The following is a 27,925-nucleotide window of genomic DNA, read 5'->3' on the forward strand; positions in this document are numbered from 1 at the left end:
TTTAGTTTTTTGAGGAACCTCCATACTGTTTTCCAGAGTGGCTGCACCAGCTTGCATTCCCAGGGTAAACATCATTTTAAAGTTAGAGGTACAATTATGAAGAAATAGATGGAGAAATAATTGCTCAAAGAATTGAAACATGAAATTTTAATACTCAGTGATTGTGAGAATCATAAATATCTACATCTCTAAAATAACGATTAAACTTACTACAGAAGATGTAGTATCATTTTGAACAGGTAAAAACATCAGAGATTAGCTGTCTGAGCATATTTAAACAACCTGCCCCCTGTTCAGTTTATGCAAATATTTTTTTTATCATTACACAAGGATTCAGAGAACATGTAGTACAAAGGTTAAAACTCATCCAAAATCCCAAAACAGTATTTGGATCAGTGGTATACCCTCAGAAAAAAAATTGACAAGCATTCTCTAAACATAAATATTTATTTATTTACAGAATATACACGTATGATGATTTAATAGATTATATAAATCACAAAACACAAAAATGGGATAAGATGTAAATAAATAATATTTTAAATAACTAATTTTACCTATTAGTGGATGGAAAATATCTTTTAGTTCTCACTAAAAATTAATATTGATAATATCTGTCAGTGAAAGCAATGTGATTAAAGAAATTTCATTAATTTTAAGTCTTGGTTTAATATTTTATGATAAAGTAATTCAAATATTCCAAGTTCTGTTTATTGATATTTGGTTTAATTGCATCAGACTTGAAAAAATAAAACACAAAGATATCCAAATTCAAATGGAAAAAGTTCTTAGTGACTATGTTTACTAATCCATGACATTAACTTTTCAACCCCACTCACAAATTATGTAAAGATTTTTGTTGAAATGTGCTAGTAAATATATATTTTCCTTGTTATAAGCAATGGTTTTTATAAGCTAATAAGATATTCTATAGTTATATATTAAATAGATGATTTGAAAAACAACCAAAATCCTTTATTGGAAAGATTTTAAACAGATTGGAAAATTTTGTTATCAATTTTTTAAAAAGGGTAAGTATTTATTTTTATGGCTAAAATCATATGATGAAGTGTTACTAAAATACATACGCAAAATGCTCTTGCTATACAGTAAGGGTCAGCAAACCATATCCAGCCTGTTTCTATAAATAAAGTTTTATTGGAACACATTCATTTATGTGTTGTTTATGTTTGCTTTCATGATATAATGGCAGAGCTGAGTAATTGCAAAAGAAATGGCCCGCAAAGCTGAAATATTTGCTATCTGAACTTTTAGAGGAAAAAATGTGCTCAACTCTGCTCTATGGTATCAATTTTCACCAAAAAGTAGTTAACTTTCTCACTCATGTTTACCTCACAGTTAAATTGTGTTTCCTTTTTCAGAAAATATTTTCTAAGTATCATACTATTGAAAGCTACATGTCATTCCTTAAAAGGACAAATCTCAAACAGCAAATTTCAAACACTTTCTAACTCATTTTTCAGTTTGACAATATCCTGAGGTAAAAGAGGCATTTATGATGATTGTACCTTTTGTTATGAAATATTGTAAAGACTCTACTATTTAAGGAATTATAACTTGTATATCTACTTAACCTGGATTAGGTAAAATTGTAACCCATGGCAACATACCACAAACAAACCAGTGATGGTGTGACTATGAACCCCTTCAAGACCTACAACCTCTACTATTTTCTCAGAATATGTCTTTTTTGTTTATAACTTATTTGATACATAAACTGAAAGCATCAATGTCAATTTATATGTTAGCAAAATTTAAATGCTTTAAAAAAATCTTTTTTTATTACAGTTATTTATTTTTTAGTAATCTCTACACTCAATGTGGGGCTCGAACTCACAACCCTGAGACCAAGAGTTGCATGCTTTTCTGAATGAGCCAGCCAGGTGCCCCCAAATGTAATTAATTTTTGAAAACAAAAACAGATGAAAGAAAAAAAAGAGAAAAGAAAAATCCTGTTCTTTCTATGTTCTACTAGATAGATCAGGGCATAGCCCCAAGAGTATATAGCTACTCTGTAGATGTCCAGTACAAGTCTCTGAAACTAAAATTTTTATATACAGTAAATGAAACATTAGAATACCTAGACTATGTCAGATTCCATAATGACTCACTCGGTTTGCTAAAATTAGCTTAGGTCACAGCAGTACATAGTGTGGCTATCTTATTCCTCATAGAACAGTAGGAATACCTTACTCAGATTAGCCATTTCCCTCTTGCAGGCAACTAGTAAAGTGAGTGATTAAACTATTACTATGAAGTAAATTTTTCCATCTTGTTCCATCTACTAAGTTTATATAAGCTCAAGCTCCTAATCAAGAAACTTTTATAAGTATTTTCTTAAAAAAAGGGTAAAAGTTGAAATTTAACCAACCTATATAAAAATGGAACTCCAGGTTCAGCAAAAACTGACTTTGTTCATTATTCTGCCACTGAATGAAATAGGAAATACAGGGAAAGGCTATGATTTGGCTAGAAAAAAATTTTTTTGGTCTTGCTGAGTTAGAAGAGTCTATAGAGATATTAGCCTCGAAAATGAGGAGGAATCCTTTCTTAGGGAAAAGTGAAAAGAAAAACGAAGAGAGACTTGGTGATCAATTAAATATGAAAGAACCAAAAACTGCCAGTTTTTCTTCACATCTAATTGTTCACTAAGTCCTATGAATTTTAAAATGTCTCATACTCTGGGGCGCCTGGGTGGCTCAGTTGGTTAAGCGTCCATCCCACTCTTGCCTTCTGTTCAGGTCATGATTTTGGGGTTTGCAAGACTGAGCTATGTGCTGGCAGCACAGAGCCTGCTTGGGATTCTCTCTCTCTCTGTCTCTCTCTCTCTCTCTCTGCACCTACTCCCCCCCACCCCCCCATAAATAAATAAACATTTTAAAAAAATATTGTAAAAGGGGTGCCTGGGTGGCTCAGTTGAGTGTCTGACTTCAGCTCAGGTCATGATCTCGCAGTCCATGAGTTTGAGCCCCACATCAGGCTCTTGTGCTGACAGCTCAGAGCTTGGAGCCTGCTTTGGATTCTGTGCCTCCTCCTCTCTCTGCTCCTCCCCCATTCATGCTGTTTCTCTCTCTCTCTCTCTCTCTCTCTCTCTCCCTCTCTCTCAAAAATAAACATTAAAATAATAATAATAATAATAATAATAATAATAAATAAAATAAAAGTAAAATAAAATGTCTTGAACTCTATTACCTTTTTTGACTCCAATGTAGTTCAACCCTTATTTTTAACAGATGTGTTTTCAAAATAGCCTTCTTAATGATTTATCTCCAATGTCCCTTCATCTTTCACATTTTAATTATCGTCTATAGTAATATGATCACCTCATTACTGCACACAAAAAAATTGACGTGTTCCCATTTATATCATTTGGTTGAATTTACTGGTTTTAACTAGATTTACAGACTCAGTCACATCATTCTTATTTTATAAACCCTTCATAGCTCCTTCTTCAAATAGTTTGGCTGAATTTAACACTTTTTGCTAGCTTTAACTAGTGTTTTAGTAATGAATCAGCAAGGATTTAATGGCTGTTATACATTGTACTAGGTTTATAATACTTTCCCTATTCTCACAGATCTTAAACTAGTTGGATGCTATAAGATCAATAAACTTTGAGACACTGCTCCATCATTCAGTACTTAATTGTTCTGTGCCTATTGTGTGATTGGAAATCAAAGAAAGAAAATAACAAAAAAAATTAAGAAAAGACCTCATGGAGGAGGTAGAATTTTAGCTGAAGGTAGGCAATACACAAAATGATAGTAAAGGGATTTAATGGATATAGAGGAATCTGATGGGGGTGAAGGTGTCAGGAGAGCTATGAGAAAATCCAGGGGAGAGGGAATTGACAGGGGAATTGTAAAGATGTAGGACACTAATAATGGGGAACAATGAGATGCAACCTTGGCTAGTGAAGGTGGATTCTATTAGAGAATGTCTTGGAAGCCCCGCAGAGGCATTTAAATTTGACTTTATATACAGACACCAATTAATAAAAAGAAAGAGATGGCATAAAAGATTATTCTAGCATCCATGTTTAGGCATATGGAAGAGATAGGCAAACAGAGACATTTGGAAAGAAATTACAGGGCTTAAAGGGAGATTGCAGGTAAAGAGAAGAAACTGTCAAAGGTGAGTACAAAGTTTCTGGCCTTGGAAACTATAAAAATGGAGACATCACTAAAATAAACAGGATGGGAAACAAAGAAGGTTTGAGAATGGGGAGTAGGAGACAGTTTGGGACATGTTAGATAGATGTAAGCATATCAAGTGGAGCTATCCCAAGGCTATTCTATAGCGTAATACTGGATGAAGCCAAGAATCCAGTGCAAAAATAGATAGGTATAGTGATCTATCAATGCCTTGCACCTGTTTAGGATTTTAAAGCCATATAGTATTAATTTTGAGCTTCAACATCCAGGAAGGTAGAAGAACAGAAATTAACACCTTCATTTCGCAAATAAATTAATGTTTAGAATTCATGTGACTTGCCCAAAGTCAAAGAAGTTGTTAGCAGGAAAGCCAAGAAAATTCTAGTTCCTTACTCATGCCATTATACTCCTGGCTTTTAAGAAGCAAGCAAAATTCAAGGCTCTTCTTCCAAAAAGAGCCATCAGCATGGAGGCAACAAGTGAGGCCATGAGAATGTATAATTCTTTGAGGGCAGAAGAAGAGAAGAAGAAAAGATCTCTTGCAGATAGATACAATTAATTAAAATAAGGAAGGAAGACAGCTCAGCAACAGATACCACCAAGTAGACAGAAGCACTCAAGAGGGTAGGAAAAAAATCAAAACCAGGAAAGTGCCGAGTCAGGAAAGCCAAAAATGGAGTAAGTACTCAGTGATCCTAAATGCCAAAGTTGGAAGAAGGTGATTTGGCATGGAGGTAACACATTTGACGGTCGATTTGTTTTTCTTCAAAAATGTAACTCTTGAGATATTGAGGGGGAAAATCCCTCAATGTGTACTATCAACATCTATCTGTTGCACTATTAAAGGGGGCTGCATTTTATTTTTCATACATTAAAACTTCCACTTCACAAGTTACAGTAACACAAAAAAGTGTGAAAGTTTTCAATGTTAAAAAATTATAAAGTCTAAAGAATAAGCTCAAATATATTTCAACATAACCTGATCAGTTTTTTAAATTTTTATTTGAGAGGCTTTTGATATATATAAATAACAGTTTGCTTTTTTCTGTGACCTATTTTACTAAATCAAAGTTTCAATAAAGGAAAAAAATGAGGGCTATGAAAAAGCAAAACTATAGATATCCTCCAAATAAAATTACATATGAAATAATTTACCAAGTTTTATAATAATTAATAGAAATAATATGGTAAATTTCTTGATCATATATGCAACTTCTGTCTTAAGTGGAAGCATGGAAAGAAAAGTGAACTATTTTACCCTCCTAACATGACAAATATAACATTTTCAACTTTATAACTAAAATCAACTTTCGTTAGTGATATTGTTAAAATATGGCACTGTCTTTGCACTAATTGAGTTTAGAAAAGTCTTTGGAAATTTTACCTGTCTTAAAGTTTTAAAAAATTAGCATGACAATAGATTAAAAATTTAAAAGACACAGCTAATCAAACAACTTGCTACTGACCTTGTTCAAGTCTGAAGAGGGTCTTTTCCAGCTTTTCCATTTCGTTCAGAAGTAAAATTCTAATTTGTTTACTGTGTCCCATTTTGGCTTTTAGAAGATTTGAAATCTTTCAGAAGAATTAAAAGAACTCCAAAATCGAATGAGTTACCCCTATGAAACAAAAAGGAATTAAGATCAAGAAAATAACTATTACCTTTAATTCCTCAAGGCTGACAGCCGCACTTACATGTTCTAAATGTGTTTTAACCTTAGCAAAGCAAAAAGAATGAATCCTATAAAGAAGACCTGAGAAGGTAAATAGTTGTTTCCTCCCTTAGAGAACAATAGGACCAAAGCAAAACTATTGTATTATAGATTCTTACAATTAAAACAAAAAACAAAACTGAATTATTCTCAGAGAAAAGCAATACGTTTTGGAAAGCCTGGATTTGGGTGGGGGGGAAAATTCCCGGTCCCAAGCCAAAGGGCTTTGAAGACTACAAACGGCACTTCTGCTTACAAGAGATTAGTCTGCTCAAAGATAACAGGTGGGAGAGCTCCCCATTCCCAAATTCGGGTTGGAAGCCACCAATGGGGAGATGAGAACAGAAGGAAGCAGTTGTTGCCCCTGGAATAGCTGCTGCAGACATAGGATGTACAGACGGAGCTATAGATAGAAAGAACCCATTTCCCTGAGAGGCCAGCGGCATTCCTAGCACTTACACGGAGCAAGTTATACGTGCAGCTTCTGGGACACTGCAGGACCCGCGACTCTGGTGTTGGAGTCGGGGGAGGAGACGGGAAGGAAAGCAAACGGGGAAAGGCAGGCTGCCCAGGCGCAAAAAGCAGCCCCAGACAAGGAGGGCCGGGCGCCGTGAAGGGCAAAGGGCGGGGCGGCGGCAGCCGGGCCAGGGATAAGGCCGTTGTGTGAATGGCAGAGAGCTTCTCCGTGACTCCGCCTCGCGCTGGTCCCGGAGAAGACCCTCGACCCACCGGGCCTCAAGTTCCCCACACCCCCGGGTGGGAGCTGACAGGTCCCCTCGCCCACTTCCGGGAGGTTCCTCACCCTGCTCGCCGCGACCGCTAGTCTCGCGAGACTGCGGTCAGCGGGGCCGGGGTCCGGGAGGCGGCTGGGGCCCAGGCAGCGAGCTGCTTTTGGTTTTCGGCGCGAGGGAGGTGCGAGGTCGGGAGTGTGCACTTTCTTTACCAGCCTGCGACCTCGTGGTTGAACATTAAAATGCTACGGTAGAAGGCTGCCAGCTAGACTGAGCTGCGTATGTCACAGGGTCGTTTTGTGGACCGGCTGAATGGTGGGAGGCGAGAGACCTGGCTTCCTGTGCTTTTTCTACCACGATGTGTTTTGTGTCTTTGTTTTGATTTTTTTTTTTTTTTTAATTTTAACGTGGCCTAAGTTTACGTGGCCTAAACTCTCTGAATCTTGATTTCCCCGTGTCTAAAGTAAGGGGCCGTCTACAATCTCAGACATTCCATCCTTCGTGTGTCTACCACCTCTAGTGCTAACACAGGGCACATCTTGAATGCAGACACGGAACTACTAGGTAGGTGAAATGTGGCCAGTTTGCAAACAATTGAGGGTGCAAATACCGCTTGTACAACGTCTGGTTGTATCTGATGTACACTGCATAGACCTGAAGAGCATATGCGATTAAGGATCTATATTGGCTGCACATATTTCAGGCCAGAAATTTAGGATCTGGTACAGATGTCTAAGGAGATTTTATGCCTGAGGAAAAGAAACCCCTTCTAGAGTTTTTTGAGGACACCTAGAGATCATGAGAAAAAAGACATGAGTGCAGAGAAAGATCTTGCTTTCTTTATTGTGGAAATAATGTAGATCCAACAACAATGGTTAAAAACTAAAGATACTGAAATGTTTGTTTCAGTAGATTTCCGAGAATGGCTAGTTGCAAGTGGTCCAAAACTGAGTTTGGGTATCTGTAGTTCATTTATTCATTCAACTAGTATTTATTGAGCACCTAGGATTTGCCAGGCATGGAAGTGAATCAAAGTCACTGCCCTCATGGAACTCTTACATTTTGTTGGTGGGAGGCAGATAAATAAATAAGATAAATAAATTATATAAGATAACAAAAGGTTGTAGGAAGTGGGAAGCATAGAAGAGTCAGGAAAAGGAAGTTTGCAATTGTAAATACAATAGTCAGTAAAGGACTTGCTGGTGAGTTGACATCTGATCCCAGTCAGAGAAAGAGCAAAGAGGATATCCAGGGTAGAGGGTTACATACAGAGGTACAGAAAGTTCAAAGGCCATGAGGTAGGAGCACCCTTGTGGATTTAAGGAGGCCACTATAGCTGAGTGAAGAGAGTGGTAAGAGATTAGGATAGATAAAGGGGGGGGGGGGGGGCTTGACAGCCAGATCTTGTAAGGCTTTGTAGGCCATTGCAAGGATTTGGGCTTTTAATATGGGCAAAAGAGACGTTGGAGCATTTTGAAAAGAGGAGTGACCTCATCTGATAGACCTTTTAAAGGATTACCTTGCAACTTTATGGAAAATAGCTAAATAAACTGGAGGGTGTGGTGAGGAAGGAAGTGAGACCAGTTAAGCAGTTATTTCAATTAACCAAGATACAATGATGTTGGGTGTGTGTGTGTGTGTGTGTGTGTAAAGAAGGTATAGCAATGAAGGTGGTGAGAAGTTGTTGAATTATGGATCTATTTTGAAAGTAGAGCTTATACTGATGATGAGAAAGTAGTGTTCTTCAATTTGTAAGTCACATTGAGGATTGTAAATCATACCCATTGAGGGTTATAAAAGTAATTTAGTTGCAACCAACAATTTTTTTAATGTTTATTTTTTTTGAGGGTGGGGAGAGAGAGAGAAAGAGAGAGAGAATGCGAGGGGAGGGGCAGCGAGAAAGGGAGACACAGAATCCAAAGCAGGCTGGGCTGTCAGCACAGAGCCCTACACTTGGCTCTAATCCAGGAACTGTGAGATCACGACCTGAGCTGAAGTTGGAGGCTTAATCACCTGAGCCACCCAGGCGCCCTGCAACCAACAGTTTTTAAAATAAAATAGGAATGATCTGAGTGCATTGCATCTGGTAAGACTATTATTTCAAGAAACTTCTGTTTCTGTTACTTATGTTTTGTTGTAGTGAGTCCTGTATTCCTACTGGGAGTCATGGTCAAAAACATGTTTGAGAGCCACCACTCTCAAAAATTATGCTGTGTAAAAGCATAACCATTCATGATTATGAAATGTGCCTGTGTTTTAATCCCAGCTTTGCCACTAACTGGCTGTTCAGCTTTCTAAGATACTTAATCTTGGCCGCCTGGATGGTTAAAGTTGGTTAAGCATCTGACTTTGGCTCAGGTCATGATCTTGAAGTTCGTGAGTTTGAGCCCACATCCGACTCTTTGCTGTCAGTGCAGAGCCCACTTCAGATTCCCTGTCCCTCTCTCTGCCCCCAGCTTGTGTGCTTTCTCTCCCCACCCCCCCTCAAAAAATAAATAAACATTAAAAACAAATGGAATGAATGAAATATGGCCCTTTGTAGCAACATGGATGGAAGTGGAGAGTGTGATGCTAAGTGAAATAAGCCATACAGAGAAAGACAGATACCATATGGTTTCAATCTTATGTGGATCCTGAGAAACTTAACAGAAACCCATGGGGGAGGGGAAGGAAAAAAAAAAAAAAGAGGTTAGAGTGGGAGAGAGCCAAAGCATAAGAGACTGTTAAAAACTGAGAACAAACTGAAGGTTGATGGGGGGTGGGAGGGAGGGGAGGGTAGGTGATGGGTATTGAAGAGGGCATCTTTTGGGATGAGCACTGGGTGTTGTATGGAAACCAATTTGACAATAAACTTCATATATTGAAAAAAAAAAACAAATGGAAGATACTCAACCTTTTTGTGCTTTGGTTTTTACAACTGTAAAACAGGGATAAAAATAGTGCCTACTATTAATTAAATGAGGACTTAGCACTGTACCTGAGACATGTGTAAGTACAAATACTAGGGTGGGACCCTGACTGATGTGGAATACAGTTCATGTTTATGTTTGTCTTCAGGGTCTCCTTTCCGTACCCCCTTTGAGTCTCTTCTATGACCATCTCATCACACTGCTCTCCTGTTGATCACTCTTCTCCAGGGCTCCAAAATTAGCTTTCCCTGTTCTCCCTCCACCAGCAAAACTGTCACTTTAGGGCGCAATATTCCAGCTAAAATAAGGAGTAAAATAGACTGACAAAATGAATTCCTTTAGTGGTGAGTTATTCTTACACAAATGCTTGCTTGCATTTTAAAAGATTCGTCAATCCAAATGATCTTAATTTTGGAGATTTCATACTGTGAAAGAAAGTGAAGAAGGTCAAGTAATGGAAAAATTATGATTCAATGTGATGTGTCTCAGAGATTACATTTACAAGCCACACAGCGTCCTTTTTAGAAAAGAAGAGTCACGCTAAGTGTGCTATTTGTGAAGTTCTTGGAATGCCAGTGAATCTGCAATCTAGACCTACAGTGGTACCATGTGCTGCCTTCATTTTGGCAAACATTTGTCATGTGCCTGTCGTGTGCATAACAGATCTATATATACACAATAATCTCATGCTAGAGTTGTCAGGAGAAGAATCTCCTTGAGGAACATCTGATGGATAATCTCAGCTATTTGGCAGTGACTCTAGTGTTTTCTAAAACATTGATATGAATGTATCTGGGGAGTGGGAGAAGGGCTGTGGTCAGAAGGGTCAGAAAACACTAGAGTGTTTCTTAAGGTCTGTGTATGGGAGTGTCTGTTTTGGGAAAGGAAAGGAGTTATTTAGGGTATTATGTATAGTCTGGTCCCAGTCCTGTGAGATTCTGGGTCTGAAGTGGAGGGATCTGCCTTATTTGGCTTTTATATTCATCAGCATTTTTTGTGTATCTTATTTTGTAGTGATTATATACTGACATTATGAATAATTTTATTTTGTAAAATTTGGAATTGTGTTTTCAAAATCTCTTCTAAGTAGAACAGTTTATTCTGCATTTTTGGGAAATATCCAGACTTAGCCAAGGAAGAGAAGGGAAGATAGGAAGGAAATAGAGCTGAAGTCAGACAAGAAGAAGGACCTAATATAATGGTGATAGAGATACAGAAACCAGAGAGAGATTTTTCAAAAAAGGATAGTACAACACAAAGAAAACGAATTTTTGGAAACAAACTCGGGATTAGTTTTAATCTCTCTGAATTACAGTTGATTCATCTGTAAATTGGAGAGAATAACGCTTCATTTGGAGGGTGGTTTTGAAGATTAGATGAAATAATGAAAGCATTCAAGGCATCTATTATATAGCCCTTGGTAAAAATCAGGCTTTTAATAAATGATAGCCTAAAAAGAGAAGGGCTGATGGCCAGTTGTCTTTGCTGGGTTTTGATGGCAGTTAGACAAAGCAGATGAAGAGGAAGTCTCCCAGAGCCTGGCCAACAAAAGAATCTAAAGGTCTGTTATCTTACTCTGTGAAGAGGGAGTATAAAGGTGAACTCAGAAAAGGAAGTCAGAGCCCAAGGTTTTAGCCTAAATCATAGAGAACAGAGGAAGGACGTAAGAAAGAAGTAAGGTTTTGTTGCTGTACAATTAATATTTATTAGAACAATTATTGACATGTACATGTAATGGAGGTAAAGATAGTTGTATTTTATTTAAAAAAACAAAAACAAAAACAAAAGCCAAAACTTGCGTGGGAAAAGTCATTAAAAAAGTCCTAAGCATTGATATAACAAATTGACCAAAAAGAGCATATGGAATGCTTTGAAACCCTGGTAAGAGGAAACTCGAGAGGGTGTTTTAGTGGTGATGGTTTCTTTTTTCTAAAGATAGGTATTTTAAAATGTTCTTTGGCCCTAAATTTAGAGCTAAATCATTTTTACCCTTGCAAATAAATTTAACTTCCTGTTGAAATCCTGCCTCCAGAATTTCCCTGTGGAAGGATGGAGTTGGCAGCCTGTTTGGGGAACAAGGATGAGGGAAGGAAGACTTGAACTGATTTTCTATATTTGTCAGGACCACTTTAGCTGCATATGACAGAAAACAACAACAACAACAACAACAACAACAACAACAACAACAAGGCAACAGTGGCTTAAACAAGAGATAAATTTGTTTCTTTCTTGCATAAAAGTTTAGAGGTAAGCAATTCAAAGCTGGTGTGGCAGGTCTGTAAAGGCAGTAGGAAGCCGGGATCTCTCTAGCTCACAGCTTCCTCCCTCTTATTATGTGGATCTTATCATAGTACCACAAGGCTGCCAGAACTCCAGCTATCATATCCAAGTTCAGGCAATATAATGGAAGAAGAGGAAAAGAAAGGTGTACCTCTTCCCTTTAAGCTTTCCTGGAAATACCAGACAGCATTTCTGCTTCTATCTCATTAGCCAAAACTTGGTCACAAGGTACACACAAATGTAACTTGTGTCTGGGCAGCAATGAGACTAGCCAAAATATAGGTTTTGTTATTAAGGAAAGAGAATGAATAACTAGTAGTGTCTGCCACAGTTTGCGTGGCACTTTATTTTCCATTTTAATTGTTATCAAAGCAATGCGGTGTGGAGCAGGGGGATGGAAGGCCCAGGAGGAGTGTCTCCAAGGCAAAAAATGGAACTGATTATTTAATGTGCTTGACCACATGGAGAGATGTTTCACAAACACCTTAGTTTTCTGTCAGAAAGCTTGGGGGTGATTAAGCAAACTTCCCCCAAACTTTAAAAAGTCCAGTTGGAGATTGCAGCTATAGACCTATTAGCCAAATGAGCTTGCTACAACTGAACTCCAGAACCAGCCAGCTTACCTAACCCATCATGGCCAGACTGGAGAGATCATGCTCACTGCATGTTTATTCTCAGAAAAGGACAGAGGTGGGGCGCCTGGGGGGCTCAGTCGGTTGAGCGTTTGACTTCAGCTCAGGTCATGATGTAACGGTTCTGAGTTTGAGCCCCGTGTGGGACCCTCGGCTATCAACAGAGAGCCTGCTTCGGATCCTCTGTCCTTCTCTCTCTCTGCCCCTCCCCCGCTCACTCTCCCGCCCCAAAATAAATAAGCTTAAAAACAAAAAAAGGACAGAGGTAAGCCAAGCTCACCAGTTATTTTTCCACAAATTTACCAACCAGCTAAATCACTCTCCACTCCCCAGGAATGGAGTAAATTAACTAGTGCAAAGAGAAGCCAGAGATTTATTTAGGGAAGCTCTTTCTTTAAAAAAAAAAAAAAAAAAGAATTAGGGGAAAGCATTCTTCTTCAGGCATTGCATAAGCCCCTTAACTTCTTTTGTGGTCTGATTCCTAAGCTGTAATTTATCTTTCAAGGATATACAAAAATAAAATGTCTGAAATGTTTCAAAAATTAATATATATCCTATAAATAGTTAATAACACTGAATGTTTAATGAGCATCTAGGAGGTGCCAGGCACTGTTCTAAGCCCATTACATGAAATAACTCAATTCCCAGGACACTATTGTTACCCCCAATTTAAAGGTATGTAAACTGAGTGCCCAAGGTTAAGTAGTTTGTTTAAGGTCGCGTAGGAATCAAGTGGAAGAGTGGGATTTCAACTGTATTCTCAGCGACTCTGTTCAGTCAACTCTAAATCTGAGGGCATTGATGTTATCCCCATGGCCTGGAAATCAATAAAGGTTTTCTAAATTGAATTTGGATATTGCTGACTTTATATATGGCTATGACAACAGTGAGTTTGTTTTCTTCTAGGAATATTCTGGCTAATCTAATACTCAGTCATCTCAGGACAGCTGCTTCAGGAAATCTTTCCCTGCCTTGCCCTCTTTCCCGTGGGTCTGGTTTAGGTGTTCCTCTTTCATGTCCTCTGTTGTATGATGTATGATATCATGTTGTATAATAACTGCCTTTTCTCTTTCTCACTAGAGTTTTTTTTTTTTTTTTTTAATTTTTTTTAACGTTTATTTATTTTTGAGACAGAGAGAGACAGAGCATGAACGGGGGAGGGGCAGAGAGAGAGGGAGACACAGAATCGGAAGCAGGCTCCAGGCTCTGAGCCATCAACCGAGAGCCCGATGTGGGGCTTGAACTCACGGACCGCGAGATTGTGACCTGAGCTGAAGTCCGACACTTAACCGACTGAGCCACCCAGGCGCCCCTCTCACTAGAGTTTTTGAGGCAGGGATTGTGTTTCCTGTGTCTGGATGGCAGAGCTGTAAAATTGTTTACATTTCTTAGATATATTAAGAAAACTATACTTTCTTCTTTTTAAAAAAATTTAAATAAGACTTTTATTTTAGAATAGTTTAAGAAAATAGTTGCAAAGAGAATACAGAGAGATCCCAGTTTCCCCTGCTGTTAAGATCTTACAATAGTATTATTCATGTGTTACAATTAGTGAACCAATATTGATACATTATTACAGTCCATAGTTTATTAGATTTCCTCACTTTTTACCTCCTATCCTTTTTCTGTTCTGGGAGCCCTTCAGGATACCACATAACGTTTAGTTGTCATGTCTCCTTAAACTCCTTTTGGCTGTGACAGTTTCTCAGACTTTCCTTTAAAAAAAAAAAGTTTTTATTGATATATAATGGACATATACCATTGTGTAAATTCAAGGTGTGCAATGTGTTGATTTGATATATATTGCAAATATGATTGCCACTATAGAGTTAACTAACATTCCACCACATCACATTATCATTTCTTTTTGGGGATGCAAACCTGTAAGACCTAGTCTTCTAGTAAGACCTGGCCTCTTTGAAGTTCATAATACTGTATTATTATAATGTATACTATGCTATACATTAGATATCCAGGACTTATTTATCTACTGGTTGCAAGTTTGTAACCTTACAATATCTCCCCATTTCTCCCACCCTCAGCCCCCATACATACTATATCTTCTTTAGCCATTCGTCCATTGATAGATACTTAGGCTGTTTCCTTTCTTTTTCTTTCCTCTCCTCTCCTCTCCTCTCCTCTCCTCTCCTCTCCTCTCCTTTCCTTTTCTTTCCCTTCCTTCCTTTCCTTCCTCTCTGTCTCTCCCTCTCCTTCTTTCTTGCTTTCTTTCATGATTTCAGGAGTAGAATTTAGTGATTCATCACTTATATATAACACCCAGTGCTCATTCCAACAACTGCCCTCCTTAATGCCCATCACCCTAGGTTGTTTCCATCTATATTTTTAAAAACTGCTCTGATCCCCTTTACTGCTCTCCAACTGCTGGACATGGGAAAGCAAAAATAATTTTTGTCTGTTTTGAAACTAATCCTGATCCAATTATTTAAATAATTTCTTTGGGGCACATGGGTGGCTCAGTAGGTTCAGTGTCTCACTCTTGATTTCAGGTCAGGTCATGATTTCGTGATTCATGGGATCAAGCCCCACACTGGGCTCTGCACTTTCAGCACAGATTCTCTCTCTCCCTCTCTCTCTGCCCCTCCCCTGCTTGTGTTCTGTCTCTTTTTCAAATATATAAACATTAAAAAATAAAAAAATAAAAAATAATAATCTCTTTAAACTTGCCTCTATGAAATAATTGTTTTATTGTTTCCATCCCCCTTCTCCATACTTCTAAGCTGATGTCTGCCATACAGAGCAGGGTCTCACATGGAATCATTGCTTTGGAGGAGTTGAACTCTGTGGCCTTGAACTGGGCATTGTGTAGGGTGTTACCTAAAGTACATCTCTATAGTCCTGTTCCTGGTTATTCTGTTGACGTAAGCTGCTAATGTGTATAGCTGATAAATTGTGGTCATTCTTTCTTGGCTTGGTCAGAGCCTAGAAGCCTTCTCTGCTGTTTAGGCTTCCTTGAGGTCCTCCTTCCGCTGCAGACCCCTCCAAGAGTCTGAAGGGTTCTTAACCTGGCCCAAGGCCCAAGGCATCCATTTCATAAGCCTTTGCTGGAATCACCTCACTCTGCCATGGTGAATCCATGTAATATGGGCTGGGGATGGAAACTAGGTCCTGCCTGTAACTGATGTCCTTGCTTTACCCTCGTAACCATGCTGGGGCTCCCCTTTTTGGACCTTCCCCACCTTTTTTTTTTTTTTTTTACCTAGCATAACACTCTTCAACCAGAGTTCAAAACAGGGAGCAGAACAAAAAGTCCTCTATGCATTTGACAAATACTGTGCCTGCTGTGTGGTAAACACCGTTCAGGAACTGTAGGAACAGTAATGAACAAAGCAGACATAAATCCTTGCCTATCTGGAGTTTCTATTCTTTAAAATTTTTTTTTTAATGTTTATTTATTTTTGAGACAGAGAGAGAGAGAGAGAGAGAGAGAGAGAGAGAGAGAGAGCACATGAGCAGGGGAGGGGCAGAGAGAGAGGGAGACACAGAATCTGAAGCAGGCTCCAGGCTCTGAGCTGTCAGCACAGAGCCAGATGCAGGGCTCAAACTCATGAACTGTGAGATCAGGACCTGAGCTGAAGTCAGATGCTTAACCAACTGAGCTACCCAGGTGCCCCTGGAGTTTATATTCTAATAATGCCCTGAACCTGTCTGACTTGTTCCCACCAGGACACATCACACTATTTCTCTCACGTCCCTCTCTCTTTAGATGGTCACATTTTCACAATTACTCAAGCCCAGAAGGAATGGATTTCCCTTCCTTCCTACCAGGAACTAGTTCATTAGTCCCTGCTCTAATGTTAAATGAGAGATAAAAGAACTTACAAAGTTCTGTATCAAACATGCCTATAGTCTTGCTGCAAAATCATATTTTGAGTGCAAAGTGTTTAATATTAACCCTTCTTTCTCTTTACATTAATTCTTTAGCAACCCAAGACTCTTACTGAGGCAGTTGGGTATCCTAGGCCAAATGGGAGAAAGTCTGGTATGTTGCAAAGGCAAATGATAAAGGTACATTTATATCTTTAAAATAGTATCCTGGATTACATTAGGATCTGCATTGCCTGGTGTAGTACCTGACACTGAAAGCCATTCAATAATGGCTATAAGAATGAGTGAAAGATGGAAGGAATGGATAACTTAATGGATTATATTATATTTATACTTTTGTTTCTGGATCAACGAATAATTTACTTTAGGCTAACATTTTTGACATTTACTTTAGGCTAACATTTCTGGCTTATTTCACTTACCATCACCTCCTTAGGGTTCACTCATGTTGTCATGTGTCAGAATTTCCTTCCTTTTTAAGGCTGGATAATATTCCATTGTATGCATTTACCCCATTTTGTTTATCTATGCATGTGTCATTGGACATTTGGGTTGTTTATGTCTTACCTACTGTGAATAATGCTGCTGTGAACATAGGTGTACAAATATCTCTTTGAGACTCTGCTTTAAGTTCTTTTGGAAATACACTCAGAAGTGGAATTGCTAGATCATATGGTAATTCAATTTTTAATCTTTTGAGGGTCTGTCATACTGTTTTTCATAGCAGCTGTACCATTTTAGATTCCCATCAACAGTGCACAGGGTTTCAATTTCTCCACATCATTGCCAGCACTTGTTCTTTTCTTTTTTTAAAAGTATTCTATTTTTTTAATGTTTGTTTATTTTTGAGAGAGAGAGAGCCAGCAGAGGAGGGGCAGAGAGAGAGGGAGACACAGAACCTGAAGCAGGGTCCAGGCTCTGAGTTGTCAGCACAGAGCCCGATGCGGGGCTCAAACTTGTGAACCACGAGATCATGACCTGAGTCAAAGTCAGACGCTTAACTAATTGAGCCACCCAGGCGCCCCTCTTTTCTTTTTTCTTTTCTTTTCTTTTCTTTTCTCTTTTCTTTTCTTCTTTCTTTTCTTTTCTTCTTTTTTTTTTCTTTCTTTCTTTCTTTCTTTCTCTCCCTTCCCTCCTTCTTTTCTCCTTTTCTGTCCTTATACAGAGCATCACATAGTACATTGTATAAAAATAAAATTACATGAAATATAATCTATGAGTGATACGTGCTATATAGATTCTCAGTTTGATGACCAACACAGCCTAATTTACCAGGACACTTGGCTGAAGTATTTCACTGCCAATCCAGTAAGCTCAGAGGAAAGGTCAACAGTATAAGACAGAGGCTAATCTGTTTTAACTGCCTAAGGTTTAAAAAAAGCCCTCTTCTCAATTTACAGTGACCGTGGGAGTCATTTTCCTGCTTACACAGTGATTAAAGGGATTGTATATCATGAATGTAGCATAGTGGATAATCAGCAAAACGTTAAGGTTAAATTAAATTAATCAGCACTTTGGAAAGTTTATTGCATGAACATAGGTTACATGTCCTGTCAAGGCAAGTGATTACTTCATTATTTACATAAAAAAATAGTAATAAGCTTTCATTTTCTTTCTTTTTTAAAGTATTTTATTGAAAATAATTTATTTAGAGATTCAAACATAGTAAAGTTATATTTGAAAAATATATGTGGCTTATGGGGCACCTGGGTGGCTCACTCAGTTAAGCGTATGACTTCGGCTCAGGTCATGATCTCACATTCATGGGTTCGAGCCCCACATTTGGCTCTGTGCTGACAGCTCAGAGCCTGGAGCCTGCTTTGGATTCCGTGTCTCCTTCTCTCTCTGCCCCTCCCCTGCTCACGCTGTTTCTCTCAAAAGTAAACATTAAAAGATTAAATATATATGTAATAGTGCTATTGAAATACAAATATATGTAATGTACACTAAATTTAGAACAGATTCAGTATTTTAGTCTCAACCGATTTTGTGAATCATACTATATTCATTTAATATATCTCTAGGATCCATCTTGACTTTTCTTTCTCTCCTTCCTAGGGCTTATTGATTCTTTGATATTTTCATATAAGTTTTTAAGAAGTTATGAAAATTTGAGGTGATTTCTAATTCCTTTGTGTTATATCTTAATAGTAACATTAAAATTAAAATGTCAGACAACATTCTTGTGTTTATAATTCTGGAAGGCTTAGGAGGCATGGTGACACAAACGGTGATTAGTAAGCATATTCAGGTTTGAGAAGCACCATTATGCCTTTGTGCTTCAAGTTTAGGCCTTCCTAACCTCCATTTTTAGGGACCCTCTACCCTGTAGCTTTCTGAAACCTGCAGGCCATCAGCTAGCCAATTCAGCTGGATGAGCTTGAACAAAAATGGAATTTCTCAGCAATACTGAGAAATATTTAATGAAATAATGTGATGATTTTTATATGAATACTGTGGAATCAATGTATCCTTCTTTTTGTATATTAAAAATCGCCTATATTGGAAAATGAATATAGACTATATGAATAGTTTACAGTCAGTTTTACCACAGGTCACATCATCTCTGGGCTGAAAAAGTTCTTTGGCACCTTATTTAGTATATGTGCTGTGTACCTACACAGCATTGTCTTGCAATATAATGATCAAATTGGTTTATAATATCAAATATAGAAAAAAAAATCAAACTTACACAAGTAATGAGTTTTCCTCCAAAGAATAAATGGACCACACAACGTTGTGACAAGCTCAGTAGCCGTGTTTTGTCAGCTCATACCTAGAGGAGTACTTAAACCCATGTTAGTTGTATTTTACCTGGTAGCATAATCACAGGTAAGGTTGTCTGCTTAATCCCTGGGATTAGTTGAAGAGGCAGAATGTGGTGTTACCTGTCATAATCAGGACCAGGGTAGCTGCTCAGTCTGAAAGATCGGAGAAACACAGTAAGAATCGGGCAAGGAGTTTGGGGAGAAGGCTGCTGCTATTTAACAGGCTGGGAATGTCACCCCAGAAGTGACACAGGGAAAGCAGGCTAATTCTAGACACTTTGACATATTCCATGCGTGGTTCTCACTGGCAGTGCTCCATCTGCTGATCAGATGTCCTGAGTCTTCCCTACTGGGCAGAGTGCAAGTGGGCAGGGGCAAGAAGCTCTGCTCTTTTGGCGCTTGAGCTCACGGTTCACCTTCTAGGGCAAATGCTCTTCCTGAGACTTCCATGAGGTGCTCTGCTCGTTGAAGTCCACAGATTTACAACTTTGAAGATTCTATATATCTCTTATGGAAAGTGGGTGCCACTGCAATTTTGTAGTATTCCCCATGTGTATTTTCATGAACTGTTGCCAGGTGGGCGTATACTGCTTTATCAATGTTTCTAGGACTATCTGAAAAATAGCACAGGTATTTTTATGATAGGGTTATGTTCATAACCTATGTTTTATTAGCATAAAGCAAAAATTAATTCAGTGACTCATAGGCAAAGGTAATAAACTCTATTTCCCCACGCCACCAATTTCCTAATTTTGTGAAGGTGTGAACATTTCTATCTATGGCTGAGTGAATATGTGGAGAATTTCTGTTTTGGTTTCTTGGATGCTGTGCTCAAGTTGGGAGTCACTAGTACTTTTGCTGTTCAGAGTGTGAGCCAAGGGCTCCCACATCACCTGGGAGCTTGTTAGAAACACGGAATCCCAGGCTGAACACCACATCAACTAAATCAGAGTGCATTTTAACAATATATCTAGGTGATTTGTAAGCACATTCAGGTTTGAGAAGCACCAGTCATGACTTTGTGCCTCAAGTTCATACCTTCCCAAGCCCCAATTTTTGTGGACTCCTTAACTTTTCTGAAATGTGCAAGCCATTAGGTAGCCAATTCAGTTGGATGCTTTTTAAATTCTAAAATCTACAACGTTGTGTGCCCTAAGTTGTCCTTCCTTATTTGTCAGATAAGGGGGACTTTTTTCTTTTGTGTTCTTTATATATTTTACTTCTTTCCTCTTGATGATTTTTGCTTTTGAAGGCAAAGCATCACCTTTGGCTTTCAGACAACATATTTTCTCTCTGATCAACTTGAGGACTTTTTTCTATGACATCTCCCTCAACAACATTGAGATACTGGGTTTCTGTTTACTGTTGAATTATCAGAAAGGTGGGCTGCCATTAATTTCAATATTGTGTGTGTGTATATATATATGTGTGTGTATATATACGTATATACATATATACGTATATATACATATACACGTATATACGTATATACACGTATATGTGTGTATATATATATATATATATATATATACACACACGTATATGTGTGTGTATATATATTTTTTTTTTTTTGAGAGAGAGACAGAGGGAGGGTGCAAGTGAGCAAGGGGCAGAGAGAGAGAGAGAATGCCAGGAGGGACAGAAGAGAGAGAGAGGGAAGGAGAGAAAGAGAGAGAAGTGGAGCTCACCCAAAGCGAGGCTCATACTCATCCAATATGGGACTTGAACTCACAAACTGAGATCATTACCTGAGCTGAAGTCAGATGCTTAATGACTGAGCTACCCAGGCGCCCTCAATATTGTATGTTTTCAAGTAGTTTTACAGTACCTTTAAAAATAAAACCACCAGGGGTGCCTGGGTGGTTGTTGATTAAGGGTCTGACTTTGGCTCATGATCATAATCTCATGGTTCATGGGTTTGAGCACTGTGTTGGGCTCTGTGCTGACAGCTCGGAGCCTGGAGTCTGCTTCAGATCCTGTCTCCATCTCTCTCTGTCTTTCCCCCACTTGCACTCTTTCTCTCTCAAAAAAATAAACAGTAAAAAAAAAAAAATAAAACCACCAAAAAGACTGCTTGGTAGCTTTTTATGCCACGTCGAACTTTTTTGTCTTGTTTGACTTTTCTCCACATTGTAGAAATTTTTCATGATCCAGTAATTGCACCGTTGGGTATTTACCCAGGAGAAATGAAGACTCTAACTCAAAAAGATATATATACCCCTATGTTTATTGCAACATTATTTACAATAGCCAAGACATGGAAGCAACCTAAGTGTCCATCAATAGACAGATGGATAAGGAAAGTGGTGTGTGTGTGTGTGTGTGTGTGTGTGTGTGTGTGTGTGATGGAATATTACACAGCCATAAAAAGAATGAGATCTTGCCATTTGAAACAACATGGATAGACCTAGAGGGTATTCTGCTAAGTGAAATAAGTCAGACTGAGAAAGACAAATGCCATATAATTCCACTCATAAATGGAATATAAAAAATGAATAAGCAAGCAAAAAGCAGAATCAGAACCATAAATACAGAGAACAAATTGATGGTTGCCAGTGAGGAGTTGGGCAAAATCGGTGAAAGAGAGAGGGAGATCCAGGCCTTCAGTTATGGAGTGAATAAGTCATGGGAGTAAAAATCAGAGCACAAGGAATACAGTCAATGGTATTGTAATAGTGATGCAATGGGACAGATGGTAGCTATACTTGTGAACATAGCATAGTGCAAAAACTTGTCAAATCACTAAGTTGTACATCTGAAACTAATGTAACTTTGTGTGTTAACTATACTCAAATAGTAGTTAAAAAAAGAATCTTAGCCATAAGTCTCTTGTTATTTTATTCTAGAACTTTGAACCAATTAGGGGAAAAATCCTTATTGCACATTTTCTCATCTCTGTTCCTTTAGTTTTGTTTTCTTTATCCCCCCCCCACCCCCTTCTTTGTTATAAAAGGAAAAAAATCTTCATGGGACATGTCGCCATTTTGAAATTTAGGTATGTGTGTATATACTATTTTTGTGTGTGTATCAGAAGTCACATTTCGAAATATTCTCTGTAAGTCACACTTAAACCTTTTTAGTTGGTAAAGGCCAACAACATTATGGTTTGTTTCATAAGACCTCTCTTTACTTTGAAACCATATCCTCTGTTTCGTTGTTTTCTCTAAAAACCACACAGGATGATGAAGACATAAAGTGAGAGAAGTCTGCTGAATTAGACATACAACATGCTATGCCAAGTATCATTTATTAAATTATATCTAGAATTTCATGGCACAAGGAGTAGGATCCTCTGAAAGTGACCCCGAGAGCTCACTCTTAGTTACCTGAACCACTGGGCCATTTGGAACTTGGAATACCCTTCCATCACTGGGAGAAACCACACTTGAACCCAGTGTCCTATAAGGCTTATGGCATTATTTTACCCTCTCATGGGAACCACAACTTTGTGTGGTCTCTGCTGTCCTTGGGTGCTGGGAAGCTGGCTTTCACAGTTACTTCCTCTAAATAGGTAATATGCAATCCAGACCATTTAAACTTAACTTAACTTAAACATTTAAGTTTTCTGCTTATGTCTTCTGAGAAGGTTGCTTTCATGCTTGCCCTCTAGTGTGCAGGGGTCTTTTTCCTGAAATACTGGGCTGACTGTCCTTCAGCTGGCCTGGGTCCCTGCATACTTCTTCACGGGGAAAATGGTAGAATCAAAGGACCTGTGACTTTTCTTGCTGCTGACTTTTTGAGTATTCTCAATAAGACCTATCTTTTTAACCCTTACAATATGATATTATAAAATTTACCGTGAGCTCTGGTGGCCACCACAAAAGGACCCATCTTGCACAACACATTTATTGGTGATAATCAAAGCTTTGTTCTGCATGCCTCGCTTTGGGCAGTTCGTATCTCAGTTTGTATAATTGTAACATGGATTGGAATCACTGGCCGTGTTCATATTTTGCTTTGGAGAAAATGTCTTCCTATTTAAGTCTATTAACTCATGTATCTTCTTCTCAGCCATCTACCTCCCTTATTCACATCTCTCCTTGCCCAGCTAAGATTCCATGATGTATTGTTCAATAATACTGTTGCTAGTTCCCTAAACTCCCTTCCCCTCTATCTTTGTGGCATCTGCCAAAGCTGCAACCGTGGAAAAACCAACCCCTTTGTCTCCATCTGCACCTGACCAACCACTACTGGAGAGAGTTACACAATAGGGCATGTTGATTTCACAGAAGATTAGTTAAAATAACTTCAAACTGTATAGCAACCCTGAAATGATTCTCAGTCTCTCTCCCATTTTCCATGATTGTTGCAAACCTCTTCTTCCTCTCATCTGCTAGGATTCTCAGAAGGGGGTCTTGACTTTCATTTTCTAGAGAAAATAGAAGCCATTAAATGGAACTCCATTGCCTGTCCTATTCCCAGCACACACAACCCTAACTGCATCTCTATCCATAATATTCTATTTCTCTTCACAATATGGGTATAATTATTTTCCTAAGACTAAATCATCCTCTAGTGCTTTTATTTTACCCCCTCCACCTTTTAACGTACCTGAAGTTGTGGATTATCTTTTCTCTGAGTATTCAAACTTTCTCTCATCTCAGTTGAAGCTTTTAAAAAGGCTCAAGTTTTTCCCCATTAAGAGAAAGAGAGAGGGGTGCCTGGGTTGCTCAGTCGGTTAACTGTCCGACGTGGGCTCAGGTCATGATCTCACGGTTTGTGAGTTCGAGCCCAGCATTGGGCTCTGTGCTGACAGCTCAGAGCCTGGAGCCTGCTTTGGATTCTATATCTCCCTCTCTCTGCCCCTCCCCTGCTCGTGCTCTGTCTCTTTCTCTCTCAAAAATGAATAAATAATCAAAAACATTTTTTAAAAAAGGAGAAAGAGAGAAAGACAGAGAAAGAAGAAAAAAATCTTCACTTGATTCCTTTATTCCCTTCTAGGTACTGCCCTAGTTTCTCTTTACAGACATATTTTTGAAAAATTGTTTCTATGTAGTATTTCTGTTTCTCTCCTGCTAGCAATTTCTAAATGCTCTCCAAGCTAATTTCGGCTTGTATTACTCTATCTCAGGATTTCTTAACCTTGGTGCTATTGGCATTTTAGGCTGAATCATTCTTTTATGTGTGCGGTGCTGTCCTGTACAGTTTTGGATGTTTAACAGCATCTGTGGTCTTTATTCACTAGATGCAGGCAGCAGCCCTCTCCCTCCAGCTGGGACAACCAAAAATGTCTTTAGACATTACCAAATGACCCTCATGGGGCAAAATTGTCTCTGGTTAAGAATCATTCCTCTATGACTTTGGTGATGCTAAATTTCATTTTTTAATTTTTTTTAACGTTTTATTTATTTTTGAGACAGAGAGAGACAGAGCATGAATGGGGGAGGGGCAGAGAGAGAGGGAGACACAGAATCGGAAGCAGGCTCCAGGCTCTGAGCCATCAGGCCAGAGCCTGACGCGGGGCTCGAACTCACGGACCGCGAGATCGTGACCTGAGCTGAAGTCGGCCGCCCAACCGACTGAGCCACCCAGGCGCCCCTAAATTTCATTTTTTTATGTGACTTGAAATCACAGTGGCATCTGACATTGTTAACTTCTCCCTTCTTAAGACAACATTTTTCTCTCACTTCCAATGACCTAATATTCTCTTGATTTTCCTTTTTCCTCTCAAACTGTTTCCTTTCTTTCTTTTCTTCCCTCTTTCCTTTCCTTTCCTTTCCTTTCCTCCCCTCTCCCCCTCCTCCTTTCTCTCTCTCTTTCTTTAAATCTCCTTTGCAGGTTCATCCTTTGCCAATGGATAATTAAGTGTTGGCATTCTCTTCTTACTCAACTCTCTTTCTGGGGAATCTCATCCCAGTACAAAACTTTAATTTCCATATTTATACTTTTGCTTCCAGCTACAAGGAACTAGCTTCAGTATGGTGAACAGGCCAACCTTCCTACCATCAGCAACAAAAAAAAGCTGGATACAATAGTTTACCCATACTTTGTGAGTCTTATCTCTATGTGATAGCCTTATCCTTTAGAGAGAAAAAAAAAAAACTCTCCTAGTTCTATCTTTCGAAAGGTAAGAAAATTAGTTCTTAATAAGAATAATACAGATAAAGATGGAAATGATGGGACACCTGGGTGGCTCAGTCTGTTGAGTGTCCAACACTTGATTTCAGCTCAGGTCATGATCCCAGGCTCTGCGCTGAGTGTGGAGACTGCTTAAGATTTTCTCTCCCTCCCTCTGCCACTTTCCGCTGCTTGCACTCTCACTCTCTCTCTCTTAAAAAAAAAAAAAAAAAAAAAAAGGAAATGATATTCCTTACATTGGCCTGGAAGGGCCTACATAATCAGCCTTTAACCCTGCCTCTCACCTCTGTACCCTTCCTAACCTCATTCTCCATCACCATCGCTCTTCCTACTTGGCCATGGTTCAGTCCTTTGCTCATGCTCCATCACAGGGCACTTTTTTCCTAGAATGCTTCTGCCTATTTAACTCATCCTTCAGGTCTTACTTCAAGCAGACTTCCTCAAGCAGCCCCCCCTGACCTTCCTGACCAGTGTCAGTCTCCCATTATGGAGCCCTTTAGTGGTCCCCGAACATCTCCTTATGGCAGCTTTACACTTTACAGTAGCAGCTTTACCCTTACTTGTGCAGTTAATGAGGTACCAGAATACAGTTGAGTGGTGAAGAGCAGGGATTTTGGAACCAAGAGTTTCCTCATCTTTAAAATGGGTACAGTAATAGAACCTAACTTTAAGGTTTGTTGTGAGTCTTGAATGACTTAGTGTTATGTACAATGCTTAGAATGGTGCTTGGAGCATAGTAAGCATATGTAAATGTCTGCTATAATTAAAAAAAATTAATTATCACCTGTCCTTCCCACTATTTTTGCTCATCACTTTTTTCTCAGTGCCAACACAGTTTATGACACATAGCAGGCTTATGGTAACTGCCAGGGTAATGTATAAATTAAAATATTTGGAAAAAGAAATGCTATATAAATGTGAAACACAGTTGTATAGATGAAAAAATAGAGATTTTGCATTGTATTTTTAAAATGATTCTACTACTGGGATGCCTGGGTGGCTCAGTTGGTTGAGCATCCGACTCTTGATCTCAGCTCATATCTTGATCTCAGGGTCATGAGTTCAAGCCCCACATTGGGCCCTGTATTGGGTGTGAAGCCTACTGAAAAAAAAACCACACACACACACACACACACACACACACACACACACAAAAGAACATAAAATAAAAATGAAATGGTTTTACTATACTTATTCACTATTTTCATTTGCACAGTCTAAGCTGAGAGAAAAATAGGTGATTTCTTAATTTTAGGAAAATTTAAATAAGATTTTATGCTGGTTGAGTTCATTATAGCAAAATCAGTGTAGTCAGAATCTTCGAGTTAAAATAGTGTAAATTTGAAATTTATATCCAAATTCAAATTTCTCTATTAAATACATTAGAAGTAGATATAACTTTCCTTAACAGACAATGAAAACAAACATCTTAGACTTAGAGGTTAAGGCTTACAAAACAATGAGCCATTTTAGCTTTTAAATGATCTATGCAAGATTTTTTAAACAAACTTTCAAAGACTCAGTTTTTTGATGACAAGGTATTAAATAAATATGAATTGGACAAGAAATCTGGGCTCTGTAAGCATACATCTGAGATGATGTATCTGGCCCAGAGATCACTGGATTCTTTGAGTTATTATGAATTATTAGATATTAATAATTTGAGAAATAACCATGCCGCATGAGCAACGATAATTCAATGCAAAAAATCTAAAGCCATGAAGAGATATTGATAAAGTAGTATCTTGTCATTTGTATTAGTCAGCTCAGGCTGCCATAACAAAATACTACAGATTGGGTAGCATAAACAACAGAAATATACTTCTCACAGTTTTGGAGGCTGAGAAGTCCAAGATAAAGGTGCTGACTGATTTTATTCCTGGTGAGAGCTTTTTTCCTGGTTTGTTGATAGCCACCTTCTCACTGTCATCACATGATAGTGAGAGCAAGCTCAGGGCTCTCTTCTTCTTAAAAGGGTATCAGTCCCATCAGATTAAGGCCCTATCCTTATGACCTCATTTAACTTTTATCACCTCCTCACAGGTCTTGTCCCTAAATACAGTCACACTGGGGGTTAGGGTTCAGCATATGGATTTCTAGGAGACACAAACATTTAGTCCATAACACCATTCAAAAGAAGGAGAGAATAGGGGTGCCTGGGTGGCTCAGTCAGTTAAGCGTCCGACTTCGGCTCAGGTCATGATCTTGGGTTCATGAGTTCAAGCCCCATGTCAGGCTCTGTGCTGATAGCTCAGAGCCTGGAGCCTGCTTCAGTTTCTGTGTCTCCCTCTCTCTCTGCCCTTCCCCTGCTTGCACTCTGTCACCGTATCAAAAATAAATAAATGTTAAAAAAAAAAAAAGGAGAGAATATTATTCAGGTGAATATGCCAAAAACTTTTAGAGGAAGAGGATTTTGGGATTGATTTCAAAGGATTTGGACTTACAGAGTTGTAAGGGAAATTATAACATGATCTGATTATTATACGTGGAAGGAAGAAGGCATATAGGATCTGTGTGCAGCCAGTGAGAATTTCGGGTTGATTGGTCTCCTAGTATATGAGAGGGAAATGAGTGGAAAGTATGTGAATTCCAAGGCATGAGAAATTTGAATGATGAGCTGTGGAGTTTGTATTTTATTTCATGAGCAATAGGGAGCCACATTTTTAAAAAGGAATGATATCAGGGGTACCTGGGTGGCTCAGTTGGTTAAGCTTCCAATTCTTGGCTTCAGCTCAGGTCATGATTTCGCAGTTTATGGCATTGAGCCCTGTATTGGGCTCTCCCTCTGCCCCTCCTC

General features: G+C 38.6%; 1 protein-coding gene and 1 long non-coding RNA gene across 3 annotated transcripts in view; one reads left to right on the top strand and one right to left on the bottom strand.

The window, feature by feature from the left end:
• The window catches only part of AGL (amylo-alpha-1,6-glucosidase and 4-alpha-glucanotransferase), an 84,220-nt gene extending 77,577 nt beyond the window's left edge, over nucleotides 1–6,643 (bottom strand). The window contains exons 1-2 of one of the 2 annotated variants that reach the window (XM_078451618.2): nucleotides 6,344–6,643; nucleotides 5,642–5,791 (exon numbers count right to left, since the gene is read on the bottom strand). In XM_078451618.2, the coding sequence (XP_078307744.2) occupies nucleotides 5,642–5,723 (82 nt within the window). In that variant the 5' untranslated portion in view covers nucleotides 5,724–5,791; nucleotides 6,344–6,643. Of the gene's footprint in view, nucleotides 1–5,641; nucleotides 5,792–5,867; nucleotides 6,106–6,343 lie in introns of those variants that run through there. The other variant, XM_078451619.2, reaches the window with a different exon arrangement.
• Nucleotides 1–27,925, top strand: part of LOC144617217 (uncharacterized) — a 147,507-nt gene that overhangs the window by 25,551 nt on the left and 94,031 nt on the right. The window lies entirely within an intron of this gene.

This window comes from Panthera onca, chromosome C1, assembly GCF_046562875.1.
Source record: "Panthera onca isolate mPanOnc1 chromosome C1, mPanOnc1 haplotype 2, whole genome shotgun sequence".
Lineage (NCBI taxonomy): Eukaryota > Metazoa > Chordata > Mammalia > Carnivora > Felidae > Panthera > Panthera onca.